Source organism: Vulpes vulpes, chromosome 14, assembly GCF_048418805.1.
Source record: "Vulpes vulpes isolate BD-2025 chromosome 14, VulVul3, whole genome shotgun sequence".
NCBI classification, from domain to species: Eukaryota; Metazoa; Chordata; class Mammalia; order Carnivora; family Canidae; genus Vulpes; species Vulpes vulpes.
Window position 1 is genome coordinate 114470251 of NC_132793.1, and position 17756 is coordinate 114488006.

A 17756-nucleotide genomic window follows, 5' to 3' on the forward strand; every position below is an offset into this window, starting at 1 on the left:
GGGCCTAAGTCATGAACAGTTATCACACTAAAACATAAATTGTCTCCCTTCCTGATATTTCCCAACATTTCTTTTCCCTTCCTTTATATTCCCTTTCACTATTATTTATATTCCCCAAATGAATGAGAACATACACTGTTTGTCCTAAAGACTCCTAACTCGGGGAAACGAACTAGGGGTGGTGGAAGGGGAGGAGGGCGGGTGTTGGAGGGGAATGGGTGACGGGCACTGAGGTGGACACTTGACGGGATGAGCACTGGGTGTTTTTCTGTATGTTGGTAAATTGAACACCAATAAAAATTAATTTAAAAAAATCACAATGTCAAAAAAATAAAATAAAATAAAACATAAATTGTCAATAAACATGTAAAGATGCTGAACCTTATCGGCAATTAAGGAAACACAACTTCAGACCACAATGAGATATTTTACAACCACTAGTTTGGCAAAAATTAAAAGGATAATACCTACAACCACTAGTTTGGCAAAAATTAAAAGGATAATACCAAGTCCTAGTAATTGGTACGACTATTTAGGAATCCAAATTGAGTTAAGTTGAACATGGACATAATTCTAGGTCTTTAAATATACTATGGCCTCTGCTTAGAATGCACCTTCTCAAATTATCTGCCTGGAAAACTCTTATTCATACTTTAAAACCCTGCTCAGATGGCATCTACTCACTAAAACCCCAAAATCCCAGGTGTAGTAAAATATGCTGTTTCTTCTGTGCTACCTGGAAAAATCTTATCATCCCATATTGCATTGTAATAGAAGTATATGCTTACACTATTGCCCTACTAGCCTAGGAACTCGGCAAAAGAAAGCCATTTCAGCTGCCTCAAGGCACAGCATGTGGCACTCAAGAGATGAACTTAAATGAACAGGACCTCAAGTCTTCCAGGTTCCATTTCATAATTCCCACACACCCCTCCCTTCAGCAGCAGCCACAAATTGCGGTCTGTGCTTCCTTTTCCGGTAAGCGCTAGGCTCCTGCACCATTTCCTTCTTCTCTCTCAGCTTCACATTCTCAGCACTCAAAGCTCTGCTGCATTTTCACAGGACCCAACCCCAAAGCCAAATGAAACAATCAAGAAAACCTACACACATGTGGAATAGAATATCAATCAAAAATACCTCACTCTTGAGTGATTTTGGACTCCAAAGCCAGCTTCAATGTTAAAGGACATTGAATTCCTAATTCTATGGACCCCTGTGGGAACGAACCATTTTCCCATCAAGGATTTGGATGGAGGTGACTGCCTGTAACCAATTAAGATGTATGTTTGGTGTTTGGCAGCTCCCTGACCCCCGCCTTCTGTTCCTTCATCACCAGGGACCTTGTATTGAGTGGCAGATGCGGGCAAAGCGGCAGTGACTTGCTTAGACTGCAGCCGATATCATTTGGCTGTATTTACAGTCAGCCCAGCTGCAGCCCAGTCAGTTGCTCGGACACTTGGGAAACAACAGTTGCTTTTCCAAGTCAGTGTATGAGGCTTCGTGGCATAATAGAGCATTACAGAGGAAGCACTGAGATAGATTTCTAGCTCCACTGTTGTGCAGTTCTGTGGCTTTTCCCCAAAAAAATAATCTCGCTGGACCTGGTTCTCCCTGTTTGGAAAGTAATTACTATTTTGCCTGCTTTCCCAGGGCAAGGAGAGGTTTTAAGGATTAAATGCAATGATGAATGTAAACTCTAAGTTAATATTAAAACATTAATATTAGCCAATATTTTAATGCTTTTTAAATGCTTGACATGATTCTAATTGCTTAATATATGGTGGGGTTTTTTGGAGTTCAATTTGCCAACATATAGCAATCACCTAGTGCTCATCCCATCAAGTGCCCCCCTCAGTGCCCGTCACCCAGTCACCCCAACCTTCTGCCCACCTCCCTCTCCACTACCCCTTGTTCGTTTCCCAGAATTAGGAGGCTCTCATGTTCTGTCACCCTCACTGAACTAATTGCTTAATATATGTTGAATAACTTGATCCTAGTAGTAATTTTATGAGCTAAGTACTAGAAGTCCATTCTAAATATAAAAAATATTAAAGGCATGGGGAGCCTGGGTGGCTCAGTCAGTTAAGTGGCCAATTCTTGATTTTGGCTCAGGTCATGATCTCAGGGTCCTGGGATCAAGCCCCATGTCAAGCTCTGCACTCAGTGGGAAGTCAGCTTGAAGATTATCTTTCTCCCTCTGCCTGTGCCCCTCCCCCTGCTCGCTCTCTCTCTCTCTCTCTCTCTCTTAAATAAATAAATCTTAAAAAATAAAAATAAAGGCAGAAAAACGTTTAAGGATCTTGCTGACAGAGCCAATAATGGCAAGATCCAGGATCTGAGACTAGGCTCTTCAGCAGCTGATTAAGGTGCTACACTGAACATCCTGATTAAGGTCCTACACTGAACATCAATAGGAATGTTTTCCTATTGCTTTGGATATACTTTTTTTTTTAAGATGTATTTATTTATTTATTCATGAGAGACACAGAGACACAGGCAGAGAGAGAAGCAGGCTCCCTGTGGGGAGTCTGATATGAGACTCGATCCCGGGATCCCAGGATCACAACCTGAGCCAAAGGCAGACACAACCACTGAGGCACCTAGATGCCCCTAGATTTACTTTTAATAGTATCTTGCCCATGCTTCTATAAAAGTACTTCCCATTTTGTTATAGTTTGGTTTTTGTATACCTGTCTCTCCCTGTTTGAGTGTGAGGGCAGGAACTATGTTGTCATCTGTAATGGTCCCAGCACTGAGTACCAAGTCTAACGTATGGTAGGTAGAAAGTAGCCACTCGAGAGATTTGTGCGCTGGAGAAACAGAAGAATGAGGAGAGTGGACAGAATGGATAGGTGGATGGATAGACAGATGGGTGGACAGATGACCAGTTAAGTCCGAAATTGTCAGTTTTGTAGAATGGTATCTGATCATCTTAAAACTACAAAATTATGTATTTTCTCCATCCTCATTGAGTTTTTTTTTCCAATTTTATTTTCTACCTCTAATCATGGAAAACCCATTTGCTATTGTCATAGCTTATAGAAACCCCTAAGATTTGAAAAGGCCGCAAGAAATGGAGCTGAACCAGTAGAGGAGAAAGGATTTGCTGCTACTTCTCGAAGCATGATCAATTCTATCACTGTGCCTTATATTTTAGGCATTTTTGTCCTTGCTTTCTTTGAGCACTTTGAGAGTGATAACTGCATCTTGAACACCTCTGAGTCCCGAGTTTTGTATCGCCTACTGTGATACAAAAGTAACCGTGCAGCATGTGTCAGACTAACACCTGGAGACTGACAAGTTGGCCACCTCCCAACATCTCCCCATGTGCACTTTTCCAGCCATATCCAGCAGGTATCACTGCACATGCTCCTCCCATCTTCATACAGTGGCCGGTCCTCCCTCCTCTGGGACAAACATGTTAACTAGAAAGCATCGAATTAACTTTACTCTGACTTTTGTATGGGAAGAGTCTCCTGTTTAACAGAACAGCTCTTCACTGGAGACATCAGCAAACTCCCCTTTTGGGAAGAGTCCCTCAAAGTGGCTCAAAATCTGATCTGCCAAAATAGAAGTATGATCCTATAGCCAAAGCTTCCAACTTCTTGCGAGACTAGGCTCATTCTTTCTATATTCTTGTCTTCTACTGAGATCCATGGGCTTTTTCTCTTACTATCCTTGGTTTCATCCTTCAGTATACAGAAGAAAAAAATTATCAAGGTTACTGGGGTGGAAAAAAAAAGCAGGGAGGGGAGAAAGGGAGGAGACGCCAGATAAATAGTGTGGCCAATATTTGTTGAGTTCTTATGTCCCAGTTATTAAACTACTGCCTCTCAGTTACATTTCCACACTTCTGTGCTCTGCTCTGGTGCTGCGACTGAGATGGCAAACTGTATTTCTTTGTTGCCAACTGCTCCCTTCCGTGCCCTGCCCATCCAGCCGCTAGAGAGAGGAGACAGAGGAGACGTCTCCGTAGAGGAGAGCAGGAGGGAAGAATGTCCCTCCTGCTTTACTCTCTGTTCCTGTCTGTGTCACACAGGCAAGAGCTCTTTACCTGGCCAGCAATTTGTTTTAGTTTCCAATTTGTTTGTTTGTTTTCCACACTCTCAAGACCGGTCTCACTGTGCTTCCTCAAAAACACCAGGTACTGGCCAGTATCCCCTCCTAGAGGCCTGGGTCCCACACTCCTCCTCCCAGCTTCCACACTCTGAGAACACCACCACATTCCTTCATTCTCCAGTTACTATGCCTGTGCTGCCTCGGTGGGGAATTTTGGCTTTTGTTTGTTGGCTTTTGTTTTGTTTTTTTCTGGTTTGTTCCTCCACTCACTATTTAATAAATCCCCTATGTTAAATTCTCTTCTGCTAGAATTTCCGCCTTCTTTTATTTTTTTAATTTAAATTCAATTTGCCAACATATAGTACATCATTCATTTCAGATGTAGTTTTCAATAATTCAGTTGCCTATAACATCCAGTGCTCAATCACATCAAGTGCCTTCCTTAATGCCCATCACCCAGTGACCCCATCCCCCCCCACCTCCCCTCCAGCAACTCTCAGTTTCCTAGAGTTAAGTCTCTCATGGTTTGTCTTCCTCTCTAAATTTCCCCATTCAGTTTCCCCTCCATCCCTCATGGTCCTTTGCACTATTTCTTATTTTCTTCATATGAGTGAAACCACATGATAATTGGCTTTCTCTGACTGATTTTTTTCACTTAGCATAATAGCCTCCAGTTCTATCCATGTTAATGTAAATGATAGGTGTTCATCCTTTCTTATGGCTGAGGACTATTCCATTGCATATATATACCACCTCATCTTTATCCATTCATCTGTTGAAGGACATTTCCTCTTCTTCCACCATTTAGCTATTGTGGACATTGCTGCTATGAACAATGGGATGCAGGTGCCCTTTTGTTTCACTACTTCTGTATCTTTGGGGTAAATACCCAGTAGTGCAATTGCTGGGTCATAGAGTAGCTCTATTTTTAACTTTCTGAGGAACCTCGATACTGCTTTCCAGAGTGGCTGTGGCAGCTTGCATTCCCACCAACAGTGTAAGAAAGTTTCCCTATCTCTACATCCTCACCAACATTTGTTGTTTCCTGTCTTATTAATTTAGCCATTCTAACAGGTGTAAAGTGGTATCTCATTGTGGTTTTGATTTGTATGTCCCCGATGACAAGTGATGTGGAGCATTATTTAGTGTGCCTGCTGTCTATTTGTAGGTCTTCTTTGAAGAAATGTCTGTTCACATCTTCTGCTCATTTCTTGACTGAATTGTTTAATTTCTGCTTTCTCAATTAACCCTAACTGATTCAACTTACTATGTGCCAGACACTGTGTGCCTTTTACACTTATAATTGCACTTGCCCTTAACAAAACCCTACAAGGGCATTATCCTCTTCCTTATGGATGAGCAAAGAGACACAGAGCAATGAAGCTCTTGCCCAAGCTCACACAGCCTTGCTTATGGTGTTGGAAGCTTCTAACTCTAATGAGTTCCTATCTAAAAATATCTATTTCCGTGTGACTTATGCTTTCTGAGAGTGAATCCACATCCTTAGTGCCAGGGTCCTTCTTAGAATCAAAACTATATGCAAAGTTCCCTGAATAAAGAAGCATGTCACTCTCCCTCTCCACCCACAGATGGCAACCGCACAGAGATTTATTACCAACAGATGGCTGCAATGTAGGAATGAGAAAGGGTGTACCTGGAACACAGAAGACCAGCATAGCAATCCAAAGTTATTTCCCACCTACACAGCTACAAGGGAATCAAATTCCAATCGAAAAATGGTTATGTCTTTCCCCAGAGTTTCTGATGAAAAAAGCAAATGAAGTTCATAGAGTTGGCCAGAAGCCAACCCAGACCAGGTTTTCTTTTGCCTTGTAATAGATCATGTCTCTCTCTATATATTTGCATCAATCTCTTTTCCTCTTTTGTGCATCTCTCCATCTAATGGGCTCCTTCAGCCATTTTCATTCCTCTTGTTCCATCATTTTGACACCCTGTCTCTTCTGTAAGTAAAATAAATTCTTGGAAGACAGCTTAATCCTTGAAGGGAGAGATTTGGTCAACTTTTTGAACTTGACACAGAAAGATATTTCCAATACCAATTTTCTCATCGAGAAGTTACTTGTAATCCAAAACCTCCTGAAGCCCTAGTAATTCCTCTTATTTGTCTTGTTGGTGATTGAAAGGTGCGTGCCAGGTGTGCGATGACAAAGCTACTCTTAGATCAACGGACCTCAGGAGGTTTGCGGTGCTTTCCCTTCACACAAGAAACCATGTTTGGCCATATCTGTGTCTAACAAAGTTCTATTTCATTTTCAATTATTAAAAGTCAAAATGATGTGTATTACAGGTCTTTCTCCATTTTTTTTACTAAATATACTGTTTTTTTAGTTTTGAGAGTCATATCTAATCAGGCGGATTCTTGGATTTGGCATTCTACCCAGTATGGCTTTTTCTAATCATTGTTTGAAAGATGGCCTTTTTAAATGAGGCCTGTTGATATCACAGAAAGGAAGAAAATGACCTCATTTCTTGTTAAAAACTTTATCACCAGAAGTCACAATTGTTCTTGGGAAGAGCCTGGAGTGGGTAGCCATTCTGCTGTACCATAAGAGGCATCCTCCTGCTGTCCAACAGGGGCATTCTGGGACCATGCTGTGCATTAACACCAGCAGCAACCTTCGTTAATATTCCATCCCTGTGGGTGACATGAAGGACCCTCTAGGAGGGCGCTGAGTGTGTAATGTAATAGGAGTAAGACAGACCTGGATGTGAATCCCAGCTCTGCAGTTTACTTGCCCACTCAGAGTCTCAGCTGGTTTCATTTTATAAAATGTAGATAAATGCTACCATTAAAGTTAGTGAAAGGGAGGCAATATATCCATGCTAATATACCTAATTGTGCCAGACACAGCATTAGGTACTGGTGAGAACATTTTATCCACACAGCAATTACTCAGTTTGGGTCCTAGTTGGCTTCTTTTATTTTACACGTGAGGAAACCAAGTCCCCGAGAATGAATGAAGTTTCCCAAGTAGATAGTCAACCCAATTTAAAATCAAATTGTCCATCCCCAAAGTCACGTCTTTTCCCCAAACCACACTGCTTTCCAAAAAAGAATAGATGGGTGCACTGCAAACAGACTGAATGGTAATGAGGTGGGAAGCCTTTTGCCAGAGCTCTTTAAATTACATCATATATCCCTTTCAAGGACAGGACAGCCATGGCAGGAGAAGGGTGTAGAAGAGGAGCAGAGGAAGGCACAGTGTCAACAGCAAGGAGAAACTCTCAAACAGTGAGGGGATGACAGGCATCAGATTAATTTGCTGGACAAGTCTGCTTTTCCTTGCATCCATGAAGTGCATCACCCAAGTGCATCTTGGTCTGACACTATATCGACTATTGTCGAAGCTTGAGGATACCAAAATACCACTTTATTCTGTCCTAAGAATTCTGGTCCAATTGGAATGTAAATGCAGGCACTAGACAGGAATTAAAATACAGTGTCTGTTTTATTATTGGTATACCCCAATTGTAGGATGATGCTTAAACTCAAGGCCAAAATAGACTACTGAAATGACCTATCCCTTTTCTTCCCCCATATTTCTCAGGAGATTCTACTTCTAGAGGAAACTAAGATGTAGACCAAATGAAAGAATCATTTTCAACACTTCAATCTAGACCCCAGTTTTTCCTTAAAAGGGAAGAGATATTGGTGTAATTAAGTATCAGCTAAGCTAGCTCCAAAGGAAAAGGAAGACAATCCTCCTTCCAAATATATAAATATAGTATTACAAAATGTTATGACCCTCTTTACTAAGACAAAACAAAATAATACTCTTTACTTTGGGTTCATTATGAAGACAAAGACTTGCCTAGGAACCTGACTTCCATATGCAAAAATGTTTCAATGGGAAAATACATTTCACCTACCAAATAGGCCAACCCTGAAAGGTTAGAAACTCAATCCATTTCTCAGTATAAATACAGCACTGCATTCTCACAGTACCCACTATTTCTAAGGGAAGGTCAGCTCCAAAGCTTTCCATTTTAATTGGAAACAAAAAGAAAAAAACACTAAACTCTAGGGATCTTCATAACGATGAGGAAAAATCCAAATTCCATTGACTCTTTTCCCCTTCGTCACCTTCTCTGTACACAATACCCTCCGTTTATATTTGTCTTTCTTCCAAAGACCTAATTATATAGAAACAGAAACATTTTTAAAGACAAAAATGCTTGTTGATGTTATGTGAGTTCATTCTGTTAGTGCTCTGGGAAGCTAAGTGTTTGCAGGGTCCAGTGAAAGAGAATTTGCCAAGTAATTCCCCCAAAGAGCTAATTTGCTATCCTCTATTTTTAGAGACTAGTACCCTCACTTTGGCTCACTGTGAAATAAGATCTACTTATTTCTATCTCAACTGTGCACACAAGAAACTAGTATGAGATTGAAACTTGTCATTGTGGAACAACCCTTCATTCAACAAATAGTCCCTGAGAATTTAGTGTTTAGGGAATCATCCTAGTAAGTAGTAATATACAGAGTTTCAGGCTGATACTTTCAATATCAATATAGATGATCCATCCAACATCTAGCTTCTCAATTCTCTTTATATCCTACAACAATTGTTTCCTCCAACCCATCTCACAAACCCATCCCATGTCATAGCTCAGATGATCCTATCCGTCTAAAAAGATCAACTAGAAGAATCCTACACTTACTACTGACTCCATCTCCAGCTCTCTCCTGCTGTGCTCACATTCCAACCATCCCTTGATCTCAACCATATTAAAATCCATTCCACTTATTTTTCCTCACCCCTCACCTTTTGATTTTATTCACATAAAAATCCACAGCCCAGGGACACATGGGTGACTCAGTGGTTGAGCGTCTGTCTTCTGCTCAGGTTGTGATCCTGGGGTCTTGGGATCAAGTACCACATCGCACTCCCCGCAGGGAGCGTGCTTCTCCCTCTGCCTGTGTCTCTGCCTCTCTCTGTGTGTCTCTCATGAATAAATAAATAAAATCTTTTTTAAAAAATCCACAGCACATCATTATAATTAGTTGTCAACATAGACTGGCAACTTTTCTCTCTCCACTCTCGCTTGGAGTAAAACAAACAAACAAATGAATAAAACATGCGTAAAACTAGTTCTCAATCTTCTTTTGTGTCTGCAAACACAGCTGGAGGAAAACACATAAGCACATGGGTGTTCCACTTCAAATTCCCAAGTACTAAACTCAAAACAGCCCTCATTACTGTTCATGAAATGTACTGCATGCCCCTATTCAAATATCTCTGACACTTTCTTGGCTGCCTGTTTCTCACCTAATCTCTCTTCAAAGTTGTGTAAAGCTTTTTCTACTTCCCATTCTCAATGAGTGGCCTTGCATCTTATTGCGTTGAGACAGTAGAGCAATCAGAAGGTAACTTCCACCTGTTCCCACATAAATGTACCACACTAAATGCCCCTGAACCATACATACTGGATCTCCTCCCATACAATAATGATATGCTCCCATCTATGACCAATCCCTCTGTATGCCTATTAGATCCTATCTCATTTCACCAACTCAAGGAAACTGATCCAACTAAACTCCCCCATATCCTCTATCATCAATCATTTCCCCTTCTGGGTCATAGCCAGCAGCACACAAATATGATGTAATGTCCCATATCAACCACTCTCAGCTACAGTCAAATGCTTTCACAGAAAAACTCTTCCGAAGAGTAGTCCATGTTCTGTCTTCACTTTCCCTTTCCATTTTCTCTTGAACATCCTCCAGTCAAGCTTTCAACCTCATGTCCTCACCAAAACTAATTCAATCAAGGTCATCAATAGCCTTTATACTGACATTCAAAATCAGTTCTCATTCTTTTTTTTTAAGATTTTATTTATTTATTCATGAGAGACACAGAGAGAGGCAGAGACACAAGCAGAGAGAGAAGCAGGCTCCATGTAGCGAGCCTGACGTGGGACTCGATCCTGGGTCTCCAGGATCACACCCTGGGCTGAAGGTGGCACTAAATCGCTCTGCCTCCCGGGCTGCCCTCAATTCTCAATTCTTTTTTTTTTTTTTTTATTTTTTATTGGTGTTCAATTTGTCAACATATAGAATAACACCCAGTGCTCATCCCATCAAGTGCCCACCTCAGTGCCCATCATCCAGTCACCCCCACCCCCTGCCCACTTCCCCTTCCACCACCCCTAGTTTGTTTCCCAGAGTTAGGAGTCTTTCATGTTCTGTCTCCCTTTCTGATATTTCCAATTCTCAATTCTTACCAGACTCAGCCTATCAGCTACGTTTGACATAATGACCTCTTCCTACTCCTTGATATACTTCCTTCACTTGACTTCAGGACATCACTTGGCTTTCCTCCTAGCACACGCCACTCTTTCTCAGGCTCATTCACTGGCACCTCCTCTTTTCCCTGACTTATGAATGCTGGAGTGCTCAAAGACCCATTCCTAGGATCTCTCTTATTACTTATCTACACTTACTTTCTTGGATAGTTCAACTTATCCAATCTCATAGCTTTAAATATCATTTATATGCTGATGATATGCAAATACTCATTACTAATTTTGCCATATCTCCGGGATTCTAAACTCCTACACTCAGCTTCCAATTTAAAATACTCCCCTAGAGGTCTCCTAGGCATCTCAAACTTCACATTTTTAAAACTCAGCTCCTTCTCTTTTTTCTCCCAACCTGCCCTTACCATTGTCTTTCCCATCTGAGTAAATGATAACTCCATCCTTACAGTTTCTCAAGTTGAAAAATTAGAGTCATTCTTGACTCCATCCTACACCTTGTTTTCAACAAATCTCTGTTGACTTTAATTTTGAAGAATATCTATATTCAAACCACTTCTCACAACTTTCCGTTACCACCCTAGTCCAAGCTGCCATATTTTTTTTGTAATATTATAACAGTCTTTGAACGAGGCAGCTACCCTCCCTTTTTCTGTCTTCGTCCTTGAACTGTTCCCCGTATAAGAGCCAGAATGACCTTATAAAATTATAAGACAGATTATTCCTTTCAAAACTCTCCAATAGATTTTCGCATCACTCTGGTGTCTGGTGTCCCAGACTGACTCCTTCCCTCTTTGATCTCATCTCCTACCGGGGTTCCCTCATTTACTCTGTTCCTGCCACAAGAGCCTTGTAGCTGTTCCTGATCCATCCAAACACATGCCTACCTCCAGGAATTTGTCCTGACTGCTCTCCATGCCTGGGAATCACTTCCTCCTGACATCCTTTTAGCTCTTCTTAACACCTATCCCCATCTAACATAGTATATAATGTCCAGAGCCCACCCCCCATCCAACTAGAATATAAATTCCATGAGACTAGGAACTCCATATCATTTTTTGTTTTTTTGTTTTTTTTGTTTTTTATGGAGCCCAAGGCGGAGCTTGAACTCACAACCTGAGATCAAGACCTGAGGTGAGATAAGGAGTCAGATGCTTAACCAACTGAGCCACCCAGGTGCCCCATCTTTTTGCTCACGACTGTATCCCCAATGTTTAGAACAATGTCTGTAGAGGCTTCCAAAAAATATCAGCTGAGTGAGTGAATGAATGAGCAGATGAGAAAACTCTTAGGGTATGGGGTTGTAGAAGCTTTTCCAGAAAAAGTTTTCACATAGCCAGACCACAACACAGGTGGAATAAAAACCAGAATCAGCTTCCACACTGTGATGCTAGGGAGATCCTTTATACCCTTAAATAGAACTTTGTGAGAAATGTTGAGTTAAGGATCATCCTGAACTGATTTGGTTCGCAAAGACACTGCTATGATTTTTAAATCAGCAAATATCGACTGTGATTTGACCCCCAAAAAGAATAACCTTGCTTAATGATGAATAAAGATCAAAAGGACCAAGGATGTTTTTGATTGTTCCCTCCTTGCTTGAAGATAATGCCCACCTGTAAACTCTTCCTAGCAGGTCTGTCCCACCAGGAAGCACATGTCTCATCCATTATTCTGACACTGTCTTCTTTTCCATCCCCCAGGTCACTAGGAATCATCCTCCGCATGTGACTGATACAGCCATCATTCACACCATTGGCACTCCGAACCACACATTTTCTGTACAGGTGCAGACCTGAACATCTTACAGGCGTGGAAACACACAGACCTACAAATTGCCAATGCCTTTCAACCCACTATGTGGGAACACATGCACAGGCCAAAACCTGGGCTTATCCCCCATCTCCCTAAACTGAAAAGCATCAAGTGAACAGCTGTGTTCTCTGCTATCAGAGAATTGAATATCTTTTGTGTGTGGTCCCTGGATCCATCCATATACTCAAATCAACCTCATTACTCTATTCAGAAGACATATTTCTTCTCGAAGTAGCTTCCACAGGAGAGGCACCTGGCTGATTCAGTTGGTAGAGCTTGTGACTCTTGATCTTGGGGTTGTGAGTTCAAGCCCCACATTGGGTGTAGAGATTACTTAAAAAATAAGTGCCACATGAACCACAGATATGACCATGGGTTTCAGAGTCAGGCAGAGATGGATCTGAATACCATCTCAAATTCTTATTGATTGTGAGACCATAATTAACTACTTCACCTCCCTGAGTGTCCGTTTTTTTATCAGTAAGGTAGAAATAATAATAATGTCTATTTCATAGGCTTGTTCAAAGATTTACTTAGTATGAACACAAAAAGCTTTAGCACAGTGCCAGACATATATGGAGGATTCAATAAATAGTTTAATTTTTTTTTTTTTTTACTTTTCAGGGCTCTTATCCTTCTGTGGTAGGTTGTTTCCACAAATGGCAACAATGATCTTTCATCCCACATGCCCATTTGCAACATGACTTTTCCACTCCTCCTGCAAAGAAAGAGTCTATTTCCCACCCACCCACTCCTTGCATATTTTAGGCTGGCCCTGTGCCTTGCTCTGATGGAAAGAACACAACAGAAGTGGTGCTGTGTGACTGCAGAACCTAGAGTTTGAAAGCCTCGGTGCTTCTATTTCACCCTTGTGGAGGCCACCTGCCACATGAGAGCTTGGACTGAACCATGGAATGGTGGGATAGCACATAGAAAAGCCACGCGGTGGAAAACAGGTGCCCAATAGCAGCAGGCACCAAGGCCCAGATGTGTCCCTGAGGCAGTTTTGGGCACAATCATGTGATTAGTCCACTACCTCTCTAGTGCAACCAGATCTGAGTGCTCACATACTAAAATACTATACATATTACTTTATCTTAAACTACTTTCCTTTTACTTCTTCCTTGGTTATATTGAGACACTCTATTGATTTGTTTTGAAATCATATTGTGGATGGGTTGTATTATCTTTCTGGTAAAGTGAGAACAGGTTATGAAATATTAGGTACTCAAAGGAGTCATAAGGTAGTAAATCACTGCCTTTGGGCCATCTCGCCTAGATCCAGGATCCCCCTGATGGATATTTGGATATTTGGTTACCCATATGTTATCTATATAAAAACTAGTTATACTTTCTCACAAACTCACCGGTTCATTTCTTCTCTTATGGATTTTTCTGTCTAGGCCAGGGTGTTTCAACATTATTTAATCCAAGACCTTTTGATTAACATGAAAATAATCTCTCTCATACACACACACACACACACACACACACACATACACTCACACACACCAGATCTTGCTGTGAGAACCTCTGCCTCCAGCAGAAATCCACCCCATCTAGTCATTGTACTACACAGTAGACAGCAGGCTCCTTGAGAAAATCAACACTGCGACTCATCTCTGGACCTCACCTCTTCCCCCAGAGGGCCTAGAACATAGCCAAGCACTTAAAAAACATTAAGGTTTATTTCTTCCATGTTGGCTTCATAGAGCAGAAAATATTGCCTGAAATTAATATCAACTTGCTCAAATTCCTGACTCACTGTTTTCAAATCTCCAGAGGAAGTATTTACCTCAACACCTCCCTCCACACACATACAGAAATCCAGAAACCCTAGGAATTTCCCATGCTACAAATATCTCCACATTAAATGATTTCTGTACAAAACCAAGTTAAATGCCTAGAAATATGCAAGGAGGTCATATTAAATCTTTGGATAGCAGCGGTTTACAAAACATTTTTATGTGTGGGGAGCACCAATGTTTATTGCACCAGATTCTTTACACAATTTGTCTTGATGCTCACACAGCTCCGTGAGTTGCTATAATTATGGCCATTTCACAGATGAGGAAATCCTCCAAGAACAAGTGTTAAGTGGCTTGAAAGTCAAGTCATACATTATCAAGTGGCACATCCCAATTCCTGAAGGCTGAGTCCTTTCTGTTATATCCCAGCTAAGGCTGTAGAAAGGCTGTGGTGGCCTCAAGCAATTACTTACCTCTTTGGTCTTCACTTTTCCTATCTGTAAAACAGGGAAGAAATTATCACCGACATCATCCACTTGTTGCAGACCACAGGAGTTTGCCACAGGTGAACTGCTTGGACCTCCACTGGGCACAGAGTAAGTGCTATTATTATCAGACAGCCTGTAGAAACAGAAACCCAAATTGGTAATCATTATGTCATGGCCTGTGCTGTTTTCTACAAAAGGGATTTGTATGTGTTCGTGGGCATTGTGTCATGGCCTCTACAGAAGGGATTTGTGTGTGTTCACGGCAATTTGGCCTTGACAAGGATGGGGAAGCAAGAGGTACACCCCCTGTACCAGGTGTCTCCTGTAACAACCTGTTTTATATAGCCCATTAAAAGGGGCTTTCAACACTTGTTGATATCCAACACCTATTTCCATTATTCATTTATTATATGAATTACTCTGACTCCTAAAAGCACGTTCCTAGCCCCGAGGCCATGAAAACCCACATGGTGAAGCCCCAGCATTGCCGACTTTTCAGTCAGGTTTCACCTTCCTGGCCTTTGGGGGAATCACAGAATGGAATGTGTCTTAGTGACTCCATTGTCATACCACTCTCCATTTTACTGAGAAGGAAACTGAGGCACAGAAAGGGAAAGTGGCTTGTTTTCTCAAGCTATCCCCTCATCAGTTTCTGGAAATAGAGATCACCCTCCTCATCTTATGTTTCTTCCTGCTACATAATGCACACATGATGGTGCAGTCATTGCAAACCACATGTGAACCCCAATATACCCTCTTCTCATCCCCATGCCTCTCTGCCTTGCACATGTGCCATCTTTCAACAAAGAATCCTTTTCTCTGTGTCATCTACTAGGCTGTTTCCAGCTTGTCCATCTAGCTCACCTCAAGTCCTCATTAGGTCTCAGCGGGACTCTGGCAACAGACTCACTTAATCTCCCTGTTTCCACTTTCCTTCCTATCGATGAGCTTCATTTTTTAATGTAAATCACACCTTGATGTTCTCCTGTTTAAACGCCTCCAATGGTTTCCTGACACACGATAAAACCCGAATTTCTTGCTCTGCCTCCAAGGTCCTACAGAATCTGGCCCTGCCTACTTCTCATCTCACTTCCTGCCATTCCCCCTGCACTGTGTTCTGTCCACATGGACCTTTCTTCTTCTCCCTAAACACTCATATTCTTGCTGGGCGGTCACTTGCTCTTCCTCCTCCTGAAACTTGTGCCCTCAAATCTTCACAGAGGAAGATTTGAATGAATGGATAATCTTCCTTATCATTCAGATCTCAAGCTACTTTCACTGCCTCAGAATCTTCCCTTTACCACATAATTATTCTGCTTCCCATACTCTAAGTATTTCTCTGATAACATTTCCAAGTGTCTAGAATTATCGTTTGTATAGTCACTGTCTGTCTCTTCCACCGGATGCTCTATTCCATCATTAAAAGAATAGAGTCTCCTTTGCCAGTAATCTTCAGAGCCTATCATAGTGTCTGGCACAAATTTGGTGCTCAATAAATTATTTTCTAAGTGGGTAAGCAAATCAACATCCAATCCTGCAGGGCAGTCCCTCAATGCCAGTGTTTTCAAAAGCTACATGATGGCGATTCATAGGTATGTCAGTTCTCCCCCGCTTTTCTGCTATCTATTGTCTGTCATCTGGGATTTCCCACGAGAATCCCAAAATATTGATCCCATTATTTGGTTTCATGCATTGATTTTCTCCAAATGATACCCATTTGTTCTCAAGTAAATGTCTTATCTGCCCAGAATAAGACATCTCATCCTCACTTTCCAGCCTTATTCTCTGCTTTCTACCAGAAGTGTAAGAAACCACACTCCCTGTCTCTTCTTATGCCCTGACAGATACTGTGTCCATCCAATGTTGTCTAGAAACTGGCTGCCTGTACTTGTACCTCCCCACCAAACATCACCAATCAGACGGAGCTCAGGGTCAGTGGTAAAAAGAAGCCATCGTTATATCTATAAAGAAAACACATGAGCTAGGGTTCAAGAGCCTAACCTCTATTCTCCTACTCACTTGGCATGACCCCTTGAGAATGCCTCTTAACTTCTCAGGATCTCAGTTTTCTTATCTCTAAAATAGAATATGGTCATCATGAGAATTTTCCTCTCCAATCTCCCATAACATAGAGTGTAATTGACTGAGGGCCCCAGTCATGCTGTCTGAAATCCATCACCGCACTGGCACCACCAACCAAAGTCTGAGAGCAGCAAGGCCACTTCTGGGAGAAGCAGGCACATTTCTGGGAGATGTGGGACCCCACAGACAGTGGCTTCAGCCCAAAGACTCTCCATCAGCTCTGCTGAAACTTTCTTTGAATTGCACTTCTGCTGAATACTTCCACTACTCAATCCTTCCATCTCTCCTCTGTGGTAGTAAGACCTGCATCGTGGTCTGATGCCTCCCCCATCCTCTACTACCCCTTCTCCCTTTTCCCTTGAGGGCAGTTTCCATAATCAATCTCTTGCCTATTTAATCCAATTTTAGCATCTGCCTCTTGAAGGACGTGAACCTATACATTGAGACAATACCTCAACTTCCTTCCTCCTATGTTGTTGTGAGGATAGTGTCAGTGAAAATGTTTAACAAAGTACATAAGGCTTTATAAGGTAGAGATCATCATATGAAAGACATGGCATCATTCATTCATTCGTTCATTCAGCAGTTAGGTACTGAACACCACCATGAGCTGGGCTCTAGGCAAAGGATTTGAAGACACAGGAAAATAATGTTCCTTCTGGATCAGATTACAGGCTAGAGGAGCTGTCCAGATCCCTCATGACCTTGCACTTAGATAATAACAGTTTTGTAGGGAAATCGAAAAGAAAAAAGATAGAGTAAGAGGGAAAGATGATGGAAGGAGGCAAAAAAGAAGTAGCCATTATTTCAAGGCACCACGGGAGTTAGATCGTGCCTGTTCAAGTGTATGTGAGCATTTTTTTAAATTGTGCTCTACTAAACGCAGTCTGCTGCTCCCCTCCTGCCAGAGCCTTGCAGCACCAGGGCGGCTTGTTGGGATGCAATGGTTGTAACGCTTTTGCAGGGAAACTCTTCAACTGTTGTCACCATTTCATGGCCCAGAATATTCAGCTCAACAACAGACCTCCAAGAGAATATGCTCTGTGTTGTAATTTTCCAAAGGCGACACGATTATAAAACCCAAGCAGATGGAAAGACGATTACAGTGGACGGGAAAAGCTGTTAGCAGTTTCCATTTGTAGACAAAACCATTATTTTTTAACAGATCGCTGCCAGAATTTGATGAATCTGGTACTCTTTGCACCCTCTGCTTTGCAGAAAGCCCCGTAACTCTGTCAGACTTTGAAAACAGTTGCAGGATGCTATTTTTGTACATTTGTTTATGTCG

The 17756-nt window shown here is 41.7% G+C and overlaps 1 protein-coding gene across 1 annotated transcript in view; it reads right to left on the reverse strand.

Annotated features, from left to right (window-relative positions):
- The window catches only part of LOC112919880 (uncharacterized), a 150263-nt gene that overhangs the window by 53693 nt on the left and 78814 nt on the right, over positions 1-17756 (reverse strand). The window contains exon 3 of the mRNA XM_072735177.1: positions 14372-14519. Coding sequence (XP_072591278.1) covers positions 14372-14519 — 148 coding nt within the window. The remainder of the gene's footprint in view (positions 1-14371; positions 14520-17756) is intronic.